The sequence below is a fragment of the Adiantum capillus-veneris genome, chromosome 3, assembly GCF_014529385.1.
Source record: "Adiantum capillus-veneris isolate H3 chromosome 3, ASM1452938v2, whole genome shotgun sequence".
Classification (NCBI taxonomy): Eukaryota; Viridiplantae; Streptophyta; class Polypodiopsida; order Polypodiales; family Pteridaceae; genus Adiantum; species Adiantum capillus-veneris.
Window position 1 is genome coordinate 75,259,907 of NC_140933.1, and position 23,893 is coordinate 75,283,799.

At 40.6% G+C, this 23,893-nt stretch overlaps 1 protein-coding gene and 1 pseudogene across 1 annotated transcript; both read left to right on the forward strand.

Moving 5' to 3' along the window:
- The first annotated feature begins 839 nt into the window (after positions 1 to 839).
- Positions 840 to 3,139, forward strand: LOC147461123 (uncharacterized). Its single transcript, XM_086508742.1, has 6 exons — positions 840 to 973; positions 1,576 to 1,607; positions 1,709 to 1,788; positions 1,912 to 2,000; positions 2,093 to 2,135; positions 2,293 to 3,139. Exons 1-6 carry the CDS (start codon positions 840 to 842, stop codon positions 2,383 to 2,385), a joined length of 471 nt encoding a protein of 156 aa, XP_086364868.1. The 3' UTR covers positions 2,386 to 3,139.
- LOC147461124 (pentatricopeptide repeat-containing protein At3g28660-like) lies at positions 2,964 to 6,089 on the forward strand (annotated as a pseudogene).
- Positions 6,090 to 23,893: the final 17,804 nt, after the last annotated feature.

The following is a 23,893-nucleotide window of genomic DNA, read 5'->3' on the forward strand; positions in this document are numbered from 1 at the left end:
AATAGCAACACCAATGACATGATCAAGAGATTCTCCTGCACCATGATACCAACTTTACAACCATCATTGTAATATATAATAAATTTCCCAATCTTTGCATGTGCGTGCATTGTTTAGTAGCTTTTCAAACTCTTTCTTCTCATCTAGATCCTTGATATTGTCAGTCTTAAGGACAACTAGAACTTTATCAGCTACCCTATGTAAAATATATTGGGGTTGATCACCATATTGTTGTTGTATGAGGTTCAGAAGGGCTTCCCTCTCATGTATTCCTTGAGTGGGGGGGCCTTAGTCATGGGATATTCTTATGTATCACCAAGTTGACTTATGTATTAAATACTTTAAAGATTCCCTCTTACGTATCCCCTAACTAAGGTCCTCACACTCATCCCTTGTGTGCTATATGCTGAGACTAGGAAATGGCAGCAACATTGCATACACATTGCCAAACGGAGCTGCAGGCCTTGTTGGCAACCAGCTTGATGCCATTTCGAGTATGCTTTTGGATGGGGGGTTTGCTTGCTTAAATATGGCGGAGGCATTCCCATCCCATTTCAACCAATGAGAGCTTTGTGTTTGACTTGTTACTTGGTGAGCCAAAGGTCCTTTTTTTGATATCTGAACGCAGCAGCCACCATGTGGTATTATTTAAAAAAAACATCGTTGCCAAACTTCGCCTCGCCGTGAAAAGCTACCAGGTGAATAAAATAAAAAGTGCACTCTACGTTGTGTTGCAGTCGCGCAGATCATCAAGTTGTAGGGTACGTCGCATGCTTGCCAACGTGATGAGCACTCCCAACGACAAGTCTACAGATTAGCAGCTCTTAGGGGGAGAAATCATGGCCAACATGAGGGAGAAGATCGGCGACAAACTGCATATGGGCGGCCACAAGAAGGAGGAGCCCCACACTGTAGGAGCCACCCATGCGCCTCATTATGCAGCCCCCCCTGGCTATGGCGCCGCATGGCAGAGGTCTCGTTCTAGTGCTACTAAAACAGAAGATATCAGATTTCAATCAATGATCAGTTGGCCTAATCTAGAGTCGAATCACCAACACTCATTGCCTTCCCAAGTCGGTCAGCACATGCATATGTCCTAGTGTATTCTATAGATGTTATATAGCAAGGCCCACCAAGCAAGACTAGTTATGAAATGGTGATGCATGTTTTGGATAGGTGCCCACTTAAAAAGGGATGTGTGTAAACACTCTAAATTTAGAGTACCCTGTCTAGTTCTAAAATCTGAGATTTCCAAATTCCACTCAGTTCAAGATCTGGTTTTGAACTCAGAGCGGGAAGAGAGTAGGCCTACTGTGGGGGCAAGCGTGGCTGTCACTCTCGCGAGCTTCAGTGTGCAATCTACCATGGAAGAAGTTCGGAGAGCTGTAGGTAGGGTCATACTACAGGGGTCGCAATTTGCAGGGCAAGAGAAACCGCTACAGCAGCACGTATAGGCCGAGGTGCCATTCAAGAGGGGGCGCCACCCACAGAACAAGCGAGGGCCGAGGGGAGATGCTCTTTGGCCAAAGCTGAGAGGCAGCTGTGTCCCGAAGCTTGAGGGCTAGCCAAAAGCAGAGCAAGAAGGCCAAAGCTGATAAAAGAACAGAGTGAGCGTCACATGCTCAGACCAGAAGAGGGGAGAGCACTGCAAGGCGGCAAGCTTCAAGGGGGTTTGTGAAGACTCGTAATCAGTGAACTCCATAAGCAGAAGGGGGTGCGCTACAAGTGCAATCTACCATGGTCGACAACTTGCAAGCAGCGATGCACTCTGTAGACCACATGGCTCAAGTAATCTCTCTCTCTCTCTCTCTCTCTCTCTCTCTCTCTCAGCGGCATGGACATGGGTTTTTTGATTCTCTCGATTGTAGGGTTTATTTCATGATTGTTGAGAGATTTTTCTGTCTTACATAGGGTATTGTTGCTCAAACTACTTGCAATGTTTGTGGGTCTTGTGGTCACAAGCTTGCAACTAGTATTTCACAAGTCAAACTCTGTCACAAGTAAGCTTACCTTTCATTGTAGGGGTTTTTGATGTTCCATGCTTGTTTCATATTATGTACATCTTGTGACATAAGTTTTTTGCTCTATCTAGATATTCAGGAAACCCTGTGTGTGAGAGCAACAGTGCAGATTGTGTCCCTTCACCAAGGTCCCCGCTAGGACCCAACAGTAGTCCCCCTTCCCCCCCATAAAAGAAAAGCAGCACTGGAGCAATTGTAGAAGGGGCTGTAGCTGGAATTCTGGTGGTGGCCATTGCTATTTTTATTGTTGTCTTACTGTTGTTGTTTCAAGAAGAAACCCCCTTTACAGAAGGATCCCAAAGTCGATGTTCCTCGAGAAGGAGGAGTGGAAATAAATCAAATATATGAAAACTCAGGTACATAATTCAGCTCTCAACTGAGACTCTCTCCACTGCATTTTTCTTTGTGTTGTTTCTCAGAAGGGCAGATGCAATGCACAACTCACTAAAGGCACTCTCTGAATAACAAAGGGATGCTGCCAGTAAATCTTAAAGCATGTTTCTATGTTTTGTTTCTCAAAAAGGCAGATGTAATGCACAACTCACTAAAGGTACTCTCTGAAGAACAAAGGGATGTTGCCAATCCTTAAGAGTCATCTGGATCATGTTTGTCTTTCTTGGCTTAGCAAGAAACAACCAACAATAGAAGGAAAGCCTTACCAAAATAGATATTCACAGCGTCTGTCTTCCCGAGCTTTAACCGTCGTCTATTGTAGCTTTTCTATTATGACATCTCAAAGGTTATGTCTTTGAAAGTCCCTGCTCTGTATCAAGCAATCAAAACTACATTTTCAGCATTAAGGTTAAGGTGGCTAGAGTTTCTACATGTAGATTCCACAACCCTTCCTAGTGTACCTCACGAGGGCATAAACGACAATTGCCACTTCAAAAAAGAAACACTGGTCTTGTTGCTTTTAGCAAAGATGATTGCAATCATACGGAAATGCCAACCAAACTCTCTTTACTTATTACTGAGTTTATATTAGTTAAGGGTATGTGTGATGAACAATGTGGATGATTTTGAGTGATGGTGCAAAGCAGAGTTAAAAGTACTTGTTGGTGAAATATCATTTTTGTTCTGCCATTGGCTTTCTATTGAGCTTCTTGTTTTTATTTTCAATTCAGGAGCTTGCTGAGGGTGACCACTCACTTGGCTTTTTTCTTCTTCTTTTTCTTTTCATGGATACCAATTCCCAACAAGGCTATGCCGAAGCTTGCTGTTCAAGAGTTCTCCTTTGAAGAAATCAAAATTGCCACAAATAATTTTGAACCAAGCTTGGTCAAGGGGGATTCAGTCTAGTGTACAAAGGTTTCCTTCAAGAGTGTTTTTTTCATGATTGCTGAGAGCTTTTCTTGAGTGTTCGACAGGATGGGACAACCAGATGCAGTGACTATGATAGCATTAATTTTTGGTTATAGCCAGCATGGGTGCACGACGGAATCGGTGCACGACGGAAGTTTTTGAGATCTTCCAAGGAATGCTAGCCAAAGGTCTAGAGCCAGATGACTTTGTTTTGTCTAGCCTCTTGAAAGCCTATTCAGGGTATGCTTGTCCATTGTCTTGTAGTGGAGATGGGCTTTGATGAGGATGCCATCGTCGGAAGCGCTCGTGTTGAAATGCGGCGATATTTTAGATGCTTGCAAAGTGTTTAGCACCATTCTAGGAACACAGCTGCTGTTATGGAACTCCTTGACTGCAGGGTTTGCATTGCAGGGGGTGCAAGGTTTAGTGTCGAGTTATGTCGAGGATTTGCAAAGACAAGGTTTGAAGCCGGACAAGCTGGGCCTTGCTTGCTTGCTTTCTGCTTGCAGTGGATTGGGTTAGGTGGGCAATGGCTGCACCCTTTTTCAACGGATGCACAAGAGGCATGGTGTTACCCCAACAATAGAGGACTTCACTTGCATAGTAGACCTACTGAGCTGAGCAGGGCTAGTAACACGAGCAGAAGATTTGCTTCAAAGCATGCTGGCTCCCTCAGACACTGTTGGTTGGTCTACTATGTTGAGCCATTTTAGGACATTTGGCGATGCAAGGGACACTTCACACTCTTCTTCTGGCTTACATTCCAATTTAGTGCACCACATATGTTTCAGTGATTCAACAAAGTCTTGAACCTTCAAGTTTCCATAAGCGATGGCGAATGTGATACATGCACCACTTTCGAGAGGGAGGGCTCCGGTGAGCACCAGCCCGCGTTTCATTTGAGTTGCTTTGCTTGGCGAGTGATTATGCACATGTTCCTACTCATTAGCCGGTGCTAGCTAAGATGGAATCACTGGACACCGGGTAGCGGGGCAGTAGATGAACAATATTCGTATAGCAACCAACAAGGCGGCGGGGTGAAGAGTCGCTCTACAATGCAAGGATTGCAATTGAATGACTTCAATTGGCTAATTGCTTGGACTGAGTTTATGAGGTGGATACCTCCTCGTCACAGAAGTTGTGAATGCACAAACAGGTGCAAAAGGCAGCCAAATCGGATAAAGAGCTGGTTGAACAAGAATCCTAGATACTTGATTCTATTCACAAGAGCACCTGCAGCACTTCGAAAAGACCCGACTTTTTGTCCTGTACCTAGAATAAGGACATGGCAAGCACATGAAGCAATGGCAAAGAAGCGGCCGATATGGCTGAATTATCCGAGATTGCTAGCTCCAAAAAAGGAAACATCGAGAGAGAAATACATGGTGAAACCCCTAACGGATGCCATGGCATTCTTCTAAAGTCTCCCTGATCTCTCATGTGTTATGCTCTACAAAATTTGCCGAATGTTGCTCACATGCATTGAAGCTTCTCATGAGCCAGAGCAAGTAGGAGCACAGTGGATGTCGTTCCTTGAGGGAAATAAAGGTCTTTGCTACGACCTCAGTAGCCAACCTTCCAAAGAAGTCCTTTATGGCTTCTATGCGCGCTGCATGTTCTTGCCATCTCACAATATGTTGGCGTTTGAGAAAGCATTCTATACAAGGTTTTTCACTTGGCGAACGAAGACTTCTGGGCCAGTGATCAGCAACCTAACTTCTAGATTCGTAGGCTACTCAGCCATCAAGCTCAAGAACAGAGTCACCATGCAACTTTTGCAGGTTCCAGACAAAGAAATAAAGATCAGATATGAGAAAGCTTTACATGCACTTAAAGACCGCCTTGCCAGTCGTCAACCTAAAGATTATTTCAGTCCTAAAGCTGTGTGTCAAGGGATGATACAGGCGAGGAGGGGGGAATGTTAGCAGTAAGCTAACTTGGATACCATCTTTTGGAGCTCTCATTGTAAAAGCATTTATTATATTGATGAATCGAGAATATTGTAACTCCTATTTTCCGGATAAACTTTGCAATTGATGAATCGGGGCTACAAGCTTCCACATTGTATCAACCTGTCTTTATTTAGAGTTCCCAGATTATTAGTTTTGACCACCAAAAACCTTGGCTAAGGTATAAAAGCCAATTTTTGTAAGTTATTATTATGTTTTGGATAACGAAATACATAGCGTGAGCGAAGGGGGCTCACTTCTCTCCTTCTCGTGCTTCTTACTCCCTCTCTGGTTGTCACATTGCAGTCACATTTGTTGAGTTGCAATCGCACGTAAGAGCTCTACGCATTGATGTAAGCATTTCACAATATTTTGTAACTTTTGGTGTCATCAACCTACGGCCTAATTTCATCATAAGTAAGAATTTACACTTCAAAATCAAAAACTAAGCATAGACGGGGTATCGGGGCATCATTGCTAAGCATTTAGATGCATTTGGATCGAAAACGACTAAGTCAAAAATCCATTGTTGTTAATAAGCATGTGAACTTAGGTCTTATTAACATGTCCTAGAAGTTTTGTTATGTTTGAATGTCATTTGATGTTGCTACATATGTGATTTGTTTATCGATGAGCGATTGGTTCTTGGTGATTTCTGTCATTTGAGTGTATCTTGATTTAGATGCAAGTTATTTGTTTTTTCCCAAGAGATTGACAACCTCTTGTAGCCTCTATGCACTAGTCGAGTCAGCTTCGTCTCATGGATTGACAATTTGTTCGTGGTTCTCACTACATCTACAATAAGATAAGAGTGAGGTTAGACAGTCGTCCCACAATCACTTGTATATCCTTTTGCTTTTGATAAATCAATGAAGAGCTCACTTTGTGGGTATATGATTTTTGTCAAAGAGTTCCTAAAAGGTGCTAATGTTTCATCAAATATAAATGGAAGGAATCAAGAAGAGTTACACTTGTCTAATTTTCTAAAAGGATTCTCAAGATGTGTTCATCAATGATATCTCTATGGACTTACCTCCACAATGAGGGGACGATGACCATGGCATTGAGCTTTGTTCAGGAAGCTCACCACCTAACAAGCCTCCTTATCGAGTTTCTCAAGCTCAACAAGAGGAGATCATGAGCCAAGTACAAGAAGCGGTTGAGAAAGTAATGGTGAGGCCTAGCTTCTCTCCCTTTTGTTCTCCAGTCTTTTGGTGCAAAAGAAAGATGGTACATACCATATGTGTGTGGACTATCAAGCACTAAACCATATCACTATGAAAACAGATTTTTTGTGCCTCGAGTAGAAGATCTATTTGATAAGCTAAAAGGCTCTATCTACTTCAAGAGGATTGACCTCAAAAGTCGCTATCATCAAATAAGGATAGTGGATGAAGATATCCTAAAGACCGCGTTTCACACAACGTTTGGTATTTATGAATATCTAGTCATGCCTTTTGGCTTGACTAATGCATCAGCCACGTTCAATCATCTAATGGAGAAAATCTTTAAACCCTGCCGCAAATTCACTAGAGTGTTCTTTGATGATATCATTATCTACTCCAAGTCTTTGGAGGAACATAAGTAACATCTCCAAGTGATTTTTCAAGCATTGAGCGAGAACAAGTTTTTTCTCAACCAAAAGAAAAGAGAATTTTTCCTTCAAGAGATTCAATACCTAGGTCATATTATCTCTCAAGATGGTATCCATATGGATCCATCAAAGTTAGAGGTAATAAAAGCATAGCCTAATCCAAGGAATCTACATGAGCTAAGAAGCTTTATTGGGATGTGTGACATACTATAGATGCTTCATAGCAAAATTGTCTCAAATAGCAGGACCACTACATGACTAAACTAAGAAGAACGTTAAGTATTTATGGAATGCTAATGAGAAAAACGCTGTTGACAAGCTCAAAGAGAACCTTACCTCCCAACCAGTCCTCATGTTTGTGGATCTCTCAAAGCTATTTGAGGCCCAATGCGTGCTTGTGGTGATTGCCTTGGAGCAGTTTTGCTTCAAGAAGGGCATGTCATAGCATATGAGATCCGAAGGGTCAATATAGATGAACGCGTCTTAGGCATTTATGAGAAAGAGCTTTTAGCTCCTACATGCCCTAGACACATGGAAGGATTATTTATTGGGGACTCCGTTTATTCTACAAACAGACCACTAGAGTCTCAAGTACTTCATGACGCAAACCAAGATTTTCGACAAGCAAATGAGGTGGGAAATTTTTCTTTTGCAATTTAATCTAAACACAATCAAGTGGCTGATGCACTTTCACAACGACCAAAAGTTAATGCGGTACTCACAATGATCTATCTTCTATGATAGATGAGTATGCTACTGACCCTGACTATAGAGACATAATGTCAGCCCTTGCTTTGGGAAAGAAAGAGGAACCATTCACCTTGCAGGATGGTTATCTTCTTCGTGGCAATAGGCTATGTGTCACCCACTCCCTTCGTAAGAAATTCATGTATGAATCCCATGCTCCTCCCTATGTGGGACATAGAGGCATTTAACCTACTCTCCGAGGAGTAAAAACGTACTTCTATTGGCCTACCATGAAAATGTACATAAAAGAGTGTTTCAGAATGTGTAGTATGCCAAAAGACCAAGTATGATAGAGGCAAGCAACTTGGATTACTCCAGCCATTGCCTATCCCAAATTCACCATGTATATCCATGGATTTCATCTTTGGATTGCCCAAGTTTATCCATGGGAATACGGGAATATGGATAATAGTCGATAGGTTGAGTCAGCAAGCACACTTTATACCGGTCAAAAAGACTATTAAGGCACACCAAATGGCAACTTTCTTCATATCACATATTTTCAAACACCATGGATTGCCAACATCCATCGTGTCAGGTACAGATCCCAGAATGACCAGTAATTTTTTGAAAGGTCTCTTTGAAAATCTAGGCACAAGATTGAATATCTCTTTGATCTATCACCCATAAATGGATGGCCAAAGTGATATCACCGATCTTACGATACTCGAACTACTAAATACTTATGTTATCAAAGTAGATCAACCCTCACCATGGAAAAAGTACTTACCTCTTGTAGAGTATGCCTACAATAATATTGTACATACTTCTACGAGAAAAGCACCTTTTGAGACCATTGAGGGAAGACCTAAAAGTCCCTTGCTACTCAAAGTAAATGGGAAGATCTTCACTGCCGATGAGTATAGCCGTGACTTACAAGAATCTTTTCAAAAGATTAAGGAGGTTATATCCATCTCTCAACAAAAGCAAAAAGCTATTGCTGACAAGCACAAAAGTTCCTTAACGTGCAAAGAAAATGATTGGGTCTTACTTAAGTTTTCTAAGGCTCGATTGAGGCAAACGAAAGGCAAAAATTTGGGCCATCAAAAGTATTATGCTAAGCTAGCAAAAAGATACTATGGTCCTTTCCAAATCTTGAAGCCCATCAATGAGATGGCTTACCAACTCAAGTTGCCCAACCATTGGCTCATACACAATGCTTTTCATATGAGCCTACTTAAGCCCTACAAAGGAGAGCCACCAAGTGAACCAATTATTGAAGACCCTCCCAAAGTTGAAGACCAAGAAGAGGTGATACAACCCGAAGCTATTCTTCGACATGAAGACAAGGTACTACGACATGATAAGATTATCGGATGGTATCTTATTAAGCTCAAAACTTATCCTTTGAAAGATGTTAGATGGATGCAAGGGATACAACTTAAGGATAGTATGAACTTTGTCAATGCTTACAATGCTACATTAGAGTAAGCAAACGTACAAATTTATTTTAAATGAACAATGTTTTTGTCTTATAATACTAATTCTCTTTTTATTGTGCACAAATCTAAATAGTATGCATGCTTAGAATCATGTTTATGATGATGACGTTGATGGAGCAAAAGATGTCGTGCGCACACTCACACACCCAGACAACTCAACACAACACAAGGAATTTACTTAAATTCCTCACCTCACTCACTATCACTCAAAATCTCCCTAAAAACTCTACCCACAAGCTCAATTCAAACTCCAAACACCTCGACCTACAAGCCCTTACCTGCTCGCAGACACTACAAGGTGAGTTGAGGTGATCAACACTTGAAATCACACTTGATGGTGACCAAAATATATAAGAAAAACCATAAAAAACCCAAAAACTCCAGACACAAAAGGCCGCTCTCAAACCATTGCAAAAACTTCACCAAATTCCACTCTGTTGGACTCTTTGGAGTAGCGTCAATCCTAATGACACCGATACAGGGTCACATAGTCTTGCAGAAAGCCGCACCTTCTTCCCTCAATTCCTTACACACACACATCCATGGAAACCTTAAAACTTCTATAGACTCTCCCAAGTGCAAAATTGAAGAGAGAAAGATCTCATTCACTCCTCCATACACTCGAAAACAAGACGGAAATGCAACAGGACTGCACTAGACCACCTGTAGGAACCCTGCTTCCTCCCACAAAAGAGGGGTGAAAGTGTTGATATTCCTCTTCAAAAGTCCTCCCTCAGCTGGAACACTCACTCTATCGTGAGTGATGTGGCAATTTGAAGCCATTTCACACCTTTTTTGACCTTTTTTGGCCCATTTTTGGCCAGTTTTGACCCTTGACGGGCATTTTTCGTCGTAGGAAAAACCCCAAACAGACTCCAAAATTCACCAAATTTTGCAAGTTTGATCCTCAATACCCAAAGAACATTTCCACATCCCCACATTTCATTTTTGACCACTTCTAGGGCGATGCACGTTGGCACCACAGATCAGGCGTCGCAAATAGATAGTTACCGCATGTGTCAAACTTCTCGAGCGGGATGAGAGTACCCACACTTTTCACTTGCATTATTTACATTCTAGAAAGCTCAAACACATTATCTAGAGCCAAAATAAACCACCTAGAACCATATCCAAGGCCTCAATACCCTATCCAGGCATGTACGTATGCTCGATTGCCGACACGCAGGCACGCATATTTACAATGTGCACACGTTGCACCTTTTTTCGAACTTGAAACCACTTTGCAAAGCTCCCAAATGCATGTATTTACATCTTTTTGTACAATTGACCATGCATATAAATGCTACTTTGTACACGCCAAAAGCCATCTATCATCATTGCCCACCCACTAGGTAGAGCATTTATGCTCAACCAAGAGACTATTTGCATCTGGAACCACATTCCTTGAAAAATATTTCTTCAGTCTATAACCATTTATTTTGTAGCGCAAACGTTCACCTAACAGTTTTTGCAACTCATAGGTGCCATTAGAAAATACATGCTTCACTCTGTATGGACCCAACCATTTGTCCCTCAATTTCTTCTGAAAAGTAAAATCCAAGCGAGAATCATACTTCATCACCAAATCTCCTTCTTTGATCTTTTTCTCTGGCAGCCTCTTATTCATTTTCTCCATCCTTGTCTTTGCTTGTTGAAGATAATAATCACTGGCTTTCTCTCTATTCATTCACAGCAACTCTAGAGAAAGAATTCTTTCTTGCAGCTTGTCATTATGCTCACCTTGCATTTTGCACAAAAACTTCAAGGCATCCAACTGCACTTGTATGGGTATAAGAGCTTCCTTTCCGTAAACAAGTTCATACGGTGTAAACTGTGTTGACACTCTATACGCAGTTATATAAGCTCACAAACACTTTTCCAAGTCTAAGTCCCACTCTTTAGGACGCTCTCTAGCATACTTTGATAGCATCTTCACAATTTGACCATTGCAGTTCTCAACCAACCCATTGCATTGTGGGTAGTAAGGAGAGGAATGCCTATGCTGAATTTTCAATTTCTCCATGAGAGTAGCAACAAGTTTTCCCCTAAATCCAGGTCCACGATCAGAAATAATAACCATAGGAGCTCCAAACCTGCAACACACATGTTCATATAAAAAAGAGGCCACTCTTCCTGCTGTTACATCTTTTACTGCTCTTGCCTCCACCCATTTTGTCAAATAGTCCACAACCACAAGGATATACCTTTTACCATTGTTGGTCCTTGGCATTGGACCTACAGCATCTACTCCCCATTTTGCAAATGCATCAAAAGACATTATAGCTTTCTGAGGCTCAGCCAAAAGCTTCCGATTTGCAAACACTTGGCATTCATGGCATGACTTGCACCAAAAATAAGCATCTCTCATCATAGAGGGCCAACAGTAACCTGCTCTCAAAACACGAAAGACAACCCGAGCCTTGTCTTGATGGCCTGTTTCTTCATGGCAGTGCTCCAAAATCAAGCCTGTCTCTTCTTTGTACGGCACTTTTCTCAAAATGCTATCCTTGCCATAAAGCATGAGATCCTCACCTACCAATGTGTAGTTTCTTGCTTTTGCAACTATTCTCTTACGCCGAACCTTTGACATGCCCTCTGGACATTGCCCTTTACCAAGAAATACTTCTACATCTTGCAATGATTCCCTTCTTGCATACAAGGCTTCCTTGACCTTTTAAGGAGCTACTAAGGCATCCAACTTGTCCCTAGCCAACTCATCAGCTTCTTTATCTGCTCACGAGAAACATGCTTAAACTGTATCTTCTCAAACTCATGCAAAAGCTTCTTGATGCCATAGAACCACTTCTTCAAATTGTCTTTCTTAACATTCCACAAACCAAGCAGCTGATTATTGACTAGCAATGCATCCCCTTTTGCAATGACCCTCTTCAGCCCAAACTCAACACACTGCTTCAACCCAAGAAAAAGCGTGAGATACTCGGCCTCATTGTTACTTTCAGTATCATCAAGATTGTAAGCTCTAGAAAAGATTACATCGCCTTTTGGGTTCTTAATGACTACCCCACCACTTATCTTTTGAAGAACTTTCGTGTATGCACCATCAAACATCATTGTATACGCATATGTAATATCTACTTCCTCTTTATGATCATCCTTGTCAACCCTTGGGTAAGATGGAAGCTCGTCCCCCTTATGTACGACTATGTCTACCAAGTAAGCTTTAACAGAATGATCTCAAACTCATACTCTTGAAGCTCCAAAGTCCACTTTAAGATGCGTTTGCTAGGCTTTAAATGTTGTACTACATCCGGCAAAGGATTCGATGTGGTGAGCACATAGAACTTCTAGGGCAACAAATAGGTTTTAAACCTTCGACAAGAAAGAACCAACGCGAATACCCACTGTTCCATTTCCGTGTAGGAGAACTCGCTTACATTCTTCATCTTGCTCTCAAAATAAACTGGCTTGAAGTTCCTTTCTTGCTTTTGTAAGAGAACCGACCCAAAAGCACACTAATAGATACATAGAAAATCGACTGCAAGTTGGGAGAACTCACTGTTGGTAAAGCACACAATACCTCCTTGATGCCATCAAAAGCCTGTTGCATGTCTTCATTCCATTCAAACCCTTGAACTCTTTGACTCAATTTCTCGAGAGGATTCACATACTGACATAGCATCCAGAAAAAACGTGACAAGTACCTGAGCTTATGCACAAATGATGCCAAATCCTTTGTGTTGCTGGGTGGATCCATAAGCAATAAAGCCTTAACTTTCTCTGGGTCAACTTCTATTCTATTTTGGGAAACCACATGTCCTAGCAAATGGACTCTCGCATGAGCAAACTTACAGTTCTTTGGGTTGAGTTGCCCACCCTCTTGTTGAAACCTTTCAAAACTCAACCTCAACTTCTCCAAATGTGTGACCCTTGATCTATACCACCCAATGTCATCCATGAAAACGCGAATGAACTTACCCAAGTAGGAACCAAACACTCTATTCATCCATCCTTGGAAGGTAGCATATGCATTAACCAGCCCTAAAGGCATTCTTTTGTAGGCAAAACAACCCCAAGGAGTAATGAAGGTCGTCTTCAATCGATCTTCAATTGCTATCAAGATCTGAAAGTAGCCAAAAAATCCATCCATGATTGAGTAATATTCATGACCTGCAACCTAATTGAGGATTTCATCTAAAAAGGATAGTGGATAATGATTCCTTTTTGTGGCAGCATTCAAAGGTTTGAAATCAACACATATCCTAAATATTCCGTTCTTCTTGGGCACAATAACAACTGGAGAGACCCATTCAGACTCCTCCACTCAAAAGATGAAATCTGCTTTCAAAAGCTTCGTCACCTCTTCATGAAGTGCCTCCTCATGAATGACCTCCACTCTCCTAAGCTTTTGAACCTTTGGCTTGGCACCTTCTTTTAGATTGATTCTATGCTCGACTCCTGTAGCTCCTTGCAACTCTGTATATTCAATGGCGAATAGCTTTGGAAACTCTGTAAACATGTCTTCATACTCCTTTTTTTCTTTTTCTGTCAAGTCCTCTTCTAGCATGCTCCTTACATTCACTTTGGCAGGCTCTACAATTGCTTTTGGACTATCCTTCTCCTCCTTGACCTTCACATCATGCATCGATGCTTCCTTTTCAACACTTATCCCAAAAAGATCAGGACATAATTGCATCAAGCCTTCCTCTACACTTTCTTCTAATGATGTAGACGAAGCATCACTATCCTATTGAGGCGGTCCGGGACGGGCAACAAGAAGAGCGGCCTCTAAACACCCTTCGAGGCTCCCGTGCTGCTCAATTGGGGCTGGGGCAAGCACAATCAGAGACAACAACAACCCACAATCAGAAACAAAACAAGAAAAGGGGCACCACCTAGTTGTAGATGCGAACTAGGACGCACATGATATCTCCTTGTACTCAAACGCACCAAGAGAGGGGAATGCAAGATAGCCACACACACCAAACACAAACATTCACCACGCCAGAGAGAGGTAAAGAGCACAAATCAACTTGAGCGCCTCAGTCTTAGCCTTAAAGACTAGATGCACACAAAGCTTGATGAGAAATAGAGGAACAACACAAAACTTGACCTTATTGCGAATACACAAATTGTCTTAGGGTCACGGGAGCCCTCCTACCGAGCACCCTCTTACAATTTACCTTTTAGGCAAACAATTCAACAAGCCCTCAAACCACCAAGCATGAAATGGTACAACAAACTTCAAGGACAATATACCTTCAACCACCTGATGAGCCAGCTTATCAAGTCAATTTGGAGAGAAGAGTCGTAGTTGCAACATACAATTGCACTCAAAACTATAAATCTTATTTATGCACAAGAGTAGGCTACAAGTGTGGTGAAGAGTATGCCATACACTCCACTCCTCTAGATGGCATAACTAACTTCAAGCTTTTCCATGCACCTATGTGTAATGATGGAATAGAGCACTCATGATGCACACACTCTACACAACTAGGCTTGAAGAGTGGTGTGTTATGTGTTGAGAATGGTGTGGTGTAGTGTGATCATGTGATGATTTACAAGGGAGAGAAGGGCTCTATTTATAGGTTTTAGAAGCCCCGATTAGGATTAGGTCTAATCAAGTTTATTTGAAGGAATAAAAGATTACGCATATTTTTATTTTTTTTAATGAGGGTGGGTCTCTCTTGTCCTTTGAGTCATATGGATGTGGGCTCAAGGGAAGAGAATTATTGAGGATGAAAGGAGAAAGGATTGAGTGAATAATTTGGGAGTGCCTACTCTAGTAGAGGGTGCATTTTACAATAAGGTTAGTGGTTAGTAGTTAACAATTATCACTAAAAAATATTTACAAAATCATTCACCAAATGGTGAGATATATGATGAGAAAAGTTAGAGAAGGGATGAGCTTGTAAAGAGAGGTTGAAGCTTTGGGAAAGTGGACATTCACTTCTTTACAACACCGGAAGAAGAAGTAGTCAGCATGGCGAAGCAACGCGTGTCGATGAAGCTATGTTATCTTCAAACCTTGGAAAATTCATGATAAAAGCCTTCATTTGCAGAGGTTATCCTTGGATTTTTGCTGATTTTTTTATGTTCTTTACAAAGCTAAAGAGAGTATGGTAATATGGACATATATGTAGAGAGAAAGGGAGACACATAGGGTGTAGAAATGGAGGATGAAGGCTATGGAGGTGTGAGAGATGTGGCAATGGTGACGAGGGTGAATTAGGACATGGGAGTTGCAGGTTTGGGAGTGGGAAGGAGAGGGAGGAGTGTGTATGAAAGAGGAAAATGATAAAGTGGAAGAGGGAGTGTGGCTGCATAGCATGGGCAAACTGGGGTCCACCAATAAAATCATAGCTCACAACTCATAGCTCAAAAAAATATAAAAAAATTTGAGGTAAAAGTTCAGCTCACGAGGCATAACTTTTGTTTGTATCACCTTTTCAAATTCGGGGAGCATGTGATCTTTAAAAGTTCAGCAAAACCAATTGTTTTCTCCACTGCACAAAGTCCTTGTGAGGTCTTTCTTTGGATGATTCCTTTGAATACCTTCAAGAGTGAGCTCCCCATGGTGCATGCATGCATTCCACATACCCTTGACCTTATTTGGTAGGTCTATAATTGAAGATATTGTTGAGATCATGATATAAATGAATAGTACAACTAAGAAAATTAATATTGAGGGGTCTAAAAAAATATGTATATGTCAAATATAAATAATATAGGTGGAAAAAATATAAAGGGGTCAAAATAAATCTCTCTCATTATAAGTCTATCATAAAAAGATGAATAATTTTGGTGGTCTAATTTATGAGAGTAATAGGGAATAGATGTAGGAAGGAAAAAATCACAATAGTGAAAAAATATACACATAAATAGAACTAGTTTTTTTTTAATTTTTGTTGGGATGGAGTTACATGAAATCATTTTATATGGAATACAGAGTATGCAAAATGGTAAGAAAAAATATGGTAATGGTGAGTCAATGTACATAGCATAAATAACACACACCTAAGTATATATATTTAAATAAATATCAAAATAATTATAAAAAATCCTTTTATTTAGGCCGTATATACAATAAAATATTTACACACAAATGGGACATAATATACATATATATTTTTTATTTTTTTATTTTATTTTTGGCTGAACTAACACTAACTAATTGAGGATTTTTAAGAAAATATGAAGAAAGTCCCTAACTCACACACGTCTATGTACAGTGAAATGGTAGGGATAACCAAAATTTTTGAGTGATTTGATAGGGTGAGGTAGCTTACTATGGCAATTATGGAAAACCGAAAAACGGCTATCAGTATGACGTGGTTTCCGTCAAATCCGTATCTTGTATCTCCACTAGGGGCTGTGTACAGCTCTCGTGTGTCTTCATGTTGTAGACAATGGTCCTTCCTTTCTCTTTATCAGGGATGGTGATCAAGTCCGTGCTCCAATCTTGCTTAGCACCAAGGGTTATAAGCCACGGCCTCCCTAAAATGATTGGATACGCATTCTCACCCGCTTGCATCACATAGAAATCAACCAAGCACTCAATCCCCAAGACTTTTATCTTCACATCTTCAGCTATTCCAAGACACCTTGTCTTTTTGTGGTTGGCCATTCTCATACGGATCGAAGCATTCACTGACATCTTGACACCTGCTTCTTTCATGATAGCCTCGGTCATGACACACACCTGGGCACCACCATCCACATATGCTTGCACTTCCGTCTTCTTTCCCAGCATAGCTTCAACTATTGGCACTATATCCACTGGGTGACCAACCCTCAAAGATGACACCATGCTTTGATCCTTTTCCTTCTTGGAAGGAAGCCGCGTACTCACACACTTGGCCCACTGCCTCCTCATTTAGCGTTCAAAGCCACCAATTGACCAAAAGATATATTTGCCTTTTGATTTCGTATGTCGTCGACAATATCATAGTCTTCAACACCTTGGCCAAGGAGGTAGTCCTTTGGACCAATTTTCCTTCTTCGCCACCTCTTACTACTTTTTTGTTTGTCTTCTACCTTAGCCTTTCCTTTTCTTGCTCTTGTTTCCCTCTCTTCTTCTGTCTCTTTCTCCCTATCATGCCTAGCTCTCTTATTGGCCAAAACATCCACATCTTGATGCTCAAGGGTAATGATGTTAATAGCTCTACCTTCTCCATTTGCAGGCAACGGTTGCAGTTGTTGTTGCGGCGGCGGTGCTTCTAGTGCCCGTTCTTGATGATTCTCTTCTATTCTTTCTCGACCACGTCCATATAGGGGGTATATCCCTCCTCTCTCTCTTGGTGATTCAGGACAATCAGGGACGTAATGACCCTCTTCATCACAATTGTAGCATCTACCTTGTAGCCTTCATCCCCTGCCTCTCCCAGCTGGCCGCTCCTCTCTTTGGTTCCTATTCATTATGTTAATTCTTAATTCTTGCAACTGACCAACAAGATCATGCAAAACCCGGGCCGTAACAGGATGTGGACCTTGAACCACTCGCTCCACTCTATCATCCGTTGTCACAGGGACCGTTGGTTGCACCACAACTGGCTCAGTATATGTCAGGCCTTGCTCCCACCTTCTCTTGATCTTCTTGCTCTTGGCCTCAGCAATTTCCACGGCTCTTTCAAATCTAGCAGGCTCATCTTGATCCACCTTCTCCCTTACACTTGGATGGAGACAATCCATAAACTGACGTACTTTAAAGAAATCCCCTGGAGGTACTTGGGATGCCGCCTCTAATTGAACCCAAAGCCCTTTGAAGTGTTGCAAAAACTCTTTAAAGTTAGCATGAACATCTTGCTGCAAACCTCTCAATTTTGTTGTCGCTTCTGTTGCGGTTAGTTTCTTTCCAAACCTATCAAAAATTGCCAGCTTCACCTGCTCCCATGTTTACTTTTTTTCTTCCTCTAAACATTCAAACCACTCCCGAGCTTCTCCTCTGAGCGCAAGAGGAAATACATGAAGCTTGGCTTCATCATTCACAATGTGCATACCAAGTGTATGCCACTCGAAGTCCGCAATCCAATCCTTCACATCCTCCTTCCCTGTAAACACTGGCCGACTATACTCCATCCCTTTGAAGTTGCTTCTCCCTTGCGTGAGTAATTCCACAAAATTTGAAGTCTTGCACCTCAACCAAACCACCACTTTTCTTCAATGAAGCTCGAACTTCATGGCAAAACCGCTCCACCTGGGTGCACAACCGGCAAATTTTCGTCCCAGCGGGATCGCCAAAGGATGATGGAGCAAAAGATGTCGTGCGCACACTCACACACCCAGACAACTCAACACAACACAAGGAATTTACTTCAATTCCTCACCTCACTCACTACCACTCAACATCTCCCTAAAAAATCTACCCACAAGCTCAATTCAAACTCCAAACGCCTCAACCTACAAGCCCTTGCATGTCCACAGACCCTACAAGGTGAGTCGAGGTGATCAACACTTGAAATCACACTTGATGGTGACCAAAATATACAAGAAAAACCATCAAAAACCCAAAAAATCCAGCCACAAAAGGCCACTCTCAAACCATTGCAAAAACTTCACCAAACTCCACCCTGTTGGACTCTTTGGAGTAGCGCCAACCCTAATGGCACCGTTACAGGGTCACATAGTCTTGTAGAAAGCCGCACCTTCTTCCCTCAATTCCTTGCACACACACATCCATGGAAACCTCAAAACTTCCATAGACTCTCTCAGGTGCAAAATTGAAGAGAGAGAGCTCTCATTCACTCCTCCATACACTCGAAAACAAGGGGGGTCGACCAAAGCAAGTAGGGGGCATGCTTGAGGGGTATACTCTTCCACTCTCTCTCTCTCTCTCTCACACACACACACACACACACACACACATTGTGCATTGTGCATTGTGCAAAGTGCAAGAGCTCCCTCTCCTTCTCCAAGCAAGTAGAGGGGTTGAGAGCCTACACCAACACTCTTGGCTATGGAATGCAAATCCAACCAAGAGCCATGCTTCAAGGCTTAAGATTGCCATCTTCTCCATCTTCATTAGATGCTATTATGTATGCTAGCAAGAAGAGTGATGATAAGTGAGGAACTAATTCTTTCTCCTATGAAATGTTTGTTCTTCCTCTTTCCTACCCTCGTTCCCTGTTAGCTCTCTCCACCTTCAAAGGTGTTTTGAGGTCTTGGGACTGAGGTTTGGGATAGCAATTTCTTCCACATGAATTGGAAGAAATAGGGCACATAGAGAATGGAGCAATACAAGCACATACGTGAAAGCAATGAGGAAAATAGAAATAAGGATATGTTTAAATCGGGTTTCTTTTAAAAATTTTGAAACACATGGAAGTGACCTCAACACACTTATTACACAAATCTCTCCAAGAAATTCCCCTAGATTTTAGCTGCCTGTGTAATTTTTCTTAAAATGAGTACTCTCACTAAGAAAGGGATTTAATAAAAAACCATTGGCACTTCTTTTGGAAAAATCCGTCCCTGAATGTTAGCTAAAAGGTAAGTAGAAGGACCAATTTCTTTCGCCACTTAAAAATGACCTAAATATCTCAACTTCAGCTTCCTTGGTCTCTATCCTAACTTGTTGTTATAAATCAGTACTGCCCAATCTCCTTTTGAAAAAAAATTATGCTTTGGGTTCATATCCACCTATGCTTGCCTTCTCCTTTGGATTTCCTCTGTGGCATGGGTAGCCTAAATTCTGCTCTCCTCCAACTTCAAGAGTTTCTCTTGCCTAAGAGTGGAAGCATTATCACCTGATAACTTATATTTTATTGCAACCGTTAAACTTGGTACTAAAAATTTCATTGGCACAATGACCTTTAATCCATACACCATCTTCAATGGTTTCATTCCTGTACTAACCTTGAATTCTATCATGAAAACCCACAATGCAGAATCCAATTTAGTGTCCCAATATTTTGTGCTTTTCTAAAACTATCCTTCTTGAGATTCTGATGAAGGCTTTATTAGTGGACTTTGCTTGACCATTGGCCTCAGAGTTATATATTATGGACCTCCTATGAATTATCATATGATATTCAGTCATTTTCCTCATCACCTTATTGATTAAGTAGACTCCTTGATTAGAGACCAACTCCATTGGACACCCAAACCTTATCGTTATGTTTTTGTACTTTGCCAAACTTTCTGTTTTATTGTCTTTCATTGCTTGTGCTTCCACCCAATTAGTGCACTAATCAATTTCCACTAAAATATATTTGTTACATGTAAACTTTAGAGTTGGTTTGGCAAGACCCACAAAATCAAGACCCCACTTTTGAAAAGGCTCAAGTGGAAGAATTGGTTGCAAAGGCATCCTGTTTACATCCATTGGTTTGTCATCTCTTTGACAAGTCAAACAAGTCTTGGCATACAGATGAGAGCATCCTTAAACATTCAAGGGTACCATGACCAGCCTTTAAAAATTTCTTTGTTGTAATTTCTCCTTAAAAATGACCATCCGCATGTGCTTTAGTCAACATTGCTTTTTGTTCAAATTTTTGAACACATCTCCTCAAAATTTGATCAATTTCTCACTTATAAAGAACACCCATAATTGTTGTAAAGAATCTACTCATGCCATATTTTTCCTCTGCACTACTATCATCTCTTTGGGAAGAGCTCCCTCAAGTAAGAAGTACAACATATCTTCATACCATGAATCTTTTTCAACCACCAATTGTACTGGAAACATACCTTCATTAGGAAACTCATCAATCTCTTGAGCAGGGGGGCCTTCCGTAGCCAACCTACTCAAGTATTCTGCAACCACTTGATCTTGTCCTGGCCTAAGTATTATTGAATAGTCAAATTCCTGCATCAACAGTATCCATCTAGCAAACCTTCCTGAAAGATGATGTTTGTTGACTAGGTATACCAAAGCTTGACGGTCCACATGAATCACCATTTTATTTTCTAGTAAGTAGTATCTAAATTTTTGTAATCTAAAAATCATCCCAAGACATCCCACTTAGTCACTGTATAGTTCCTTTCTAAAGGTGTAAGCACCCTACTGGCATAATAAATTGGTTTGAACCACCCTTTATTGTTTCCTGCATCATAACTACTCCCATTGCTGCATGGGATGCATCCGCAAACAAATGAAATGGAAATCTCCAATCAGGAGGAATCAGTATGGGTGCAATCACCATCATATTTTTTAGCAGGTTAAAGGTAGTCTCCTGTTCTTCTTTCCATACAAAATCTACATCTTTTTTTATCAAATGTGTAAGTGGAAGACATACATGTGCTAGGTACCTCATGAACCTACTATGTCACTTTCGAAGCCCTATAAAACTCATGATTTGCTTCATTATCTTTGGTGGTGAGGCTTTTAGGATGGCCTCCACTTTCCTTGGGTCAATTTCTATCTCTTTTTTATTGATTATATGCCCTAACAAAGTATCACTCTTCACAACAAAGGCACATTTTGCAGGGTTAAGTGACAATCTAGATTCTCTACACTTTTCAAAACTCAATCTCAAATGCTTAAGATGGTCTTCCTTTTTCCCTAAGACATGGAAATCATCCAAAAATACTTTCATTAAGGTATTCATGTAAGGATCAAACACATCCATGACCCACTTCTAAAAAGTAGGTGGTGCATTCTTCAATTCAAAATTCATCACTGTGGAAGCATTCACTCCCCATTCAATTAAAAAAGTTGTTTTATCCATGTCCTTCAAGGCCATCTTGATCTGATTATATCCATGGAAACCATCCAAAGAATTATACATCTCCTCCCTAGATACTGTATCCAGCATTGTGTCAAAGTAGGGTAAAGGAAACGGTCCAGTAAGTGTGGCAACATTTTGTTTCCTATAGTCCACACACCCTTATTTTCCCATTCTTCTTTGGGACAACCACACTTGGTGATAAGCAGGTAACTTTATTTGTTAGGTAAATAAAACCAAATTCCAAAAATTTATTAATATCTTCTTTCACCTGTTTAGCATTATTGGGGCTCATCGTGTACCTCTGCTACTTCACTGGCACTACATCTATTTTCAATTTTATGGTGTGTTTGCATACAACTCGATCTGCTCCCTTCATATCAGTGTATGAGGAAGAAAAAAAATCCCTAGATTCCAATAATAAGTCTTTCAATGCCTTCTTAAACTCATTATTTAATTCAGTAGATACTATTATCATTTTGGGGTCACCTTCATCTCCCAAATTCATTTTCTCCGGGTCATCTTTTCTTACTCAATATTCTTGGACATATGCTCTTGAAACATTCTTTTTTCATGCTTAATGGCTTCAATTACTTCATGTTCATCTTCCAATCTCTAGTCTTTGGTTGTTTTAATTGTTTTTTGTCTGCTTTCTTTCAAGTTCACTTTAGGTGCCTATGTTTGAACTTCAACTGAATCTGCAATCTTTTGCACATCTACCTCAAAAATGGGAACACCTGATGCATTTCTTGGAAGAAACTCCTCTTCATCATCTTCCTCAATGGCTTCACCCATATTAATCCCTTCTGCATACAAAGGTCTAAATCCAGGTGGAATAGTATTCTTTGGAACCATCTTCCTCAATGGCTTCACCCATATTAATCCCTTCTGCATACAAAGGTCTAAATCCAAGTGGAATAGTATTCTTTGGAACCATCTGCATCTTGACCTTCTTTTTTTTCTACTTAATTACAATTGTGTAGGCGCCCCGTAACTACTTCACTTTAGTTGCCCTTAGCCATGGCCTTCCCAAAATCATTGTGTAAGACCATGTTGACTCTTCCAACTTCAAGACAAAAAAATCCACAAAAGTTAGTCCTACCACACTTATTGTCTCAGTTATGAGAATACCCAAAGGTTGTACTCTTCTGTGGTTAGCCATTTTGACTTGAAAAGGTATTGGTATCCATTTCTTGAGATTCAACTTCTTACAAATTGATTCTATAAGGATGTTCACACCCGAACCTCCATCTACCAATACATCTCATAGATAAACCTTCCCAATGAAGATATTTATCATAGGCACTTTGTAGTCTACATCCAATTATCTCCACAATCGACCCGTGCCAAATCAATTTATTGTTTTTCCCCTTTTGTTTACCTTCTTTCTCCTTGATTTGACTTGTAGGTTTCCTAAAAACTTTTGACTAAAATGAGGAACTAATTTCAATAATTGCCCTTTTACTGAAATGCGTCCTTCCATCAAAGATTCAAAGAGGTCATCTGATAATTCCTTATCAGGTATTTCCTTGGAACTATCTGCTTGTTGGAAAGGATCTAATTTCTCAAATTCTAAAGATTTTTTGCCCAGATTCTCCAACTTTGCCTACATTTTCCTTGGTGGCCATGTATTTGTAGACTTAATTGTATCTTGATTTAACTAAATCTCCTTTAGCACTCCCAGTCTAATCTTATCTTGAACTTCCTAGTCAATAGCACCTTTTGACTATTTCCTTTTTTCCTATGTTTTGCCTTCAGCTCCCCTTTTGACCTAGTTATTGCGAACCTTTCCACTTCCAAAGGTTTCTCCTAGAAATCTTCAATATTGATACATTCAGGGAAGTCACACTGAAAACAATGCAAGGTGTCACTTTTTGCTTTTGTCATTCCTGCATGAACAGGTTGTGTCCAAGTTTCCTCTATTTACTTATTTGTTTGCTACTTAACTGTAGGAGATATCTCCTCCAAAATAATTGCATTTACATGAGCACGTTCTTTCATTCTCCCATCATTGGAGGAATAACCTCCTGTGTTTGTAAAGGTATAATTAAGAATTGGAATTTCCCTCTCATTCCTATGTTTGCACCACACTTCACATGTAGGTTTCTACCTATCCCAAAGATCCATAGTAAGTACATGGTTGCATTGGATTATTTTGTTGTTGATATTTCTGCACATTTTGCCAATTCCCTTGCTAAAATGTCATTGATGG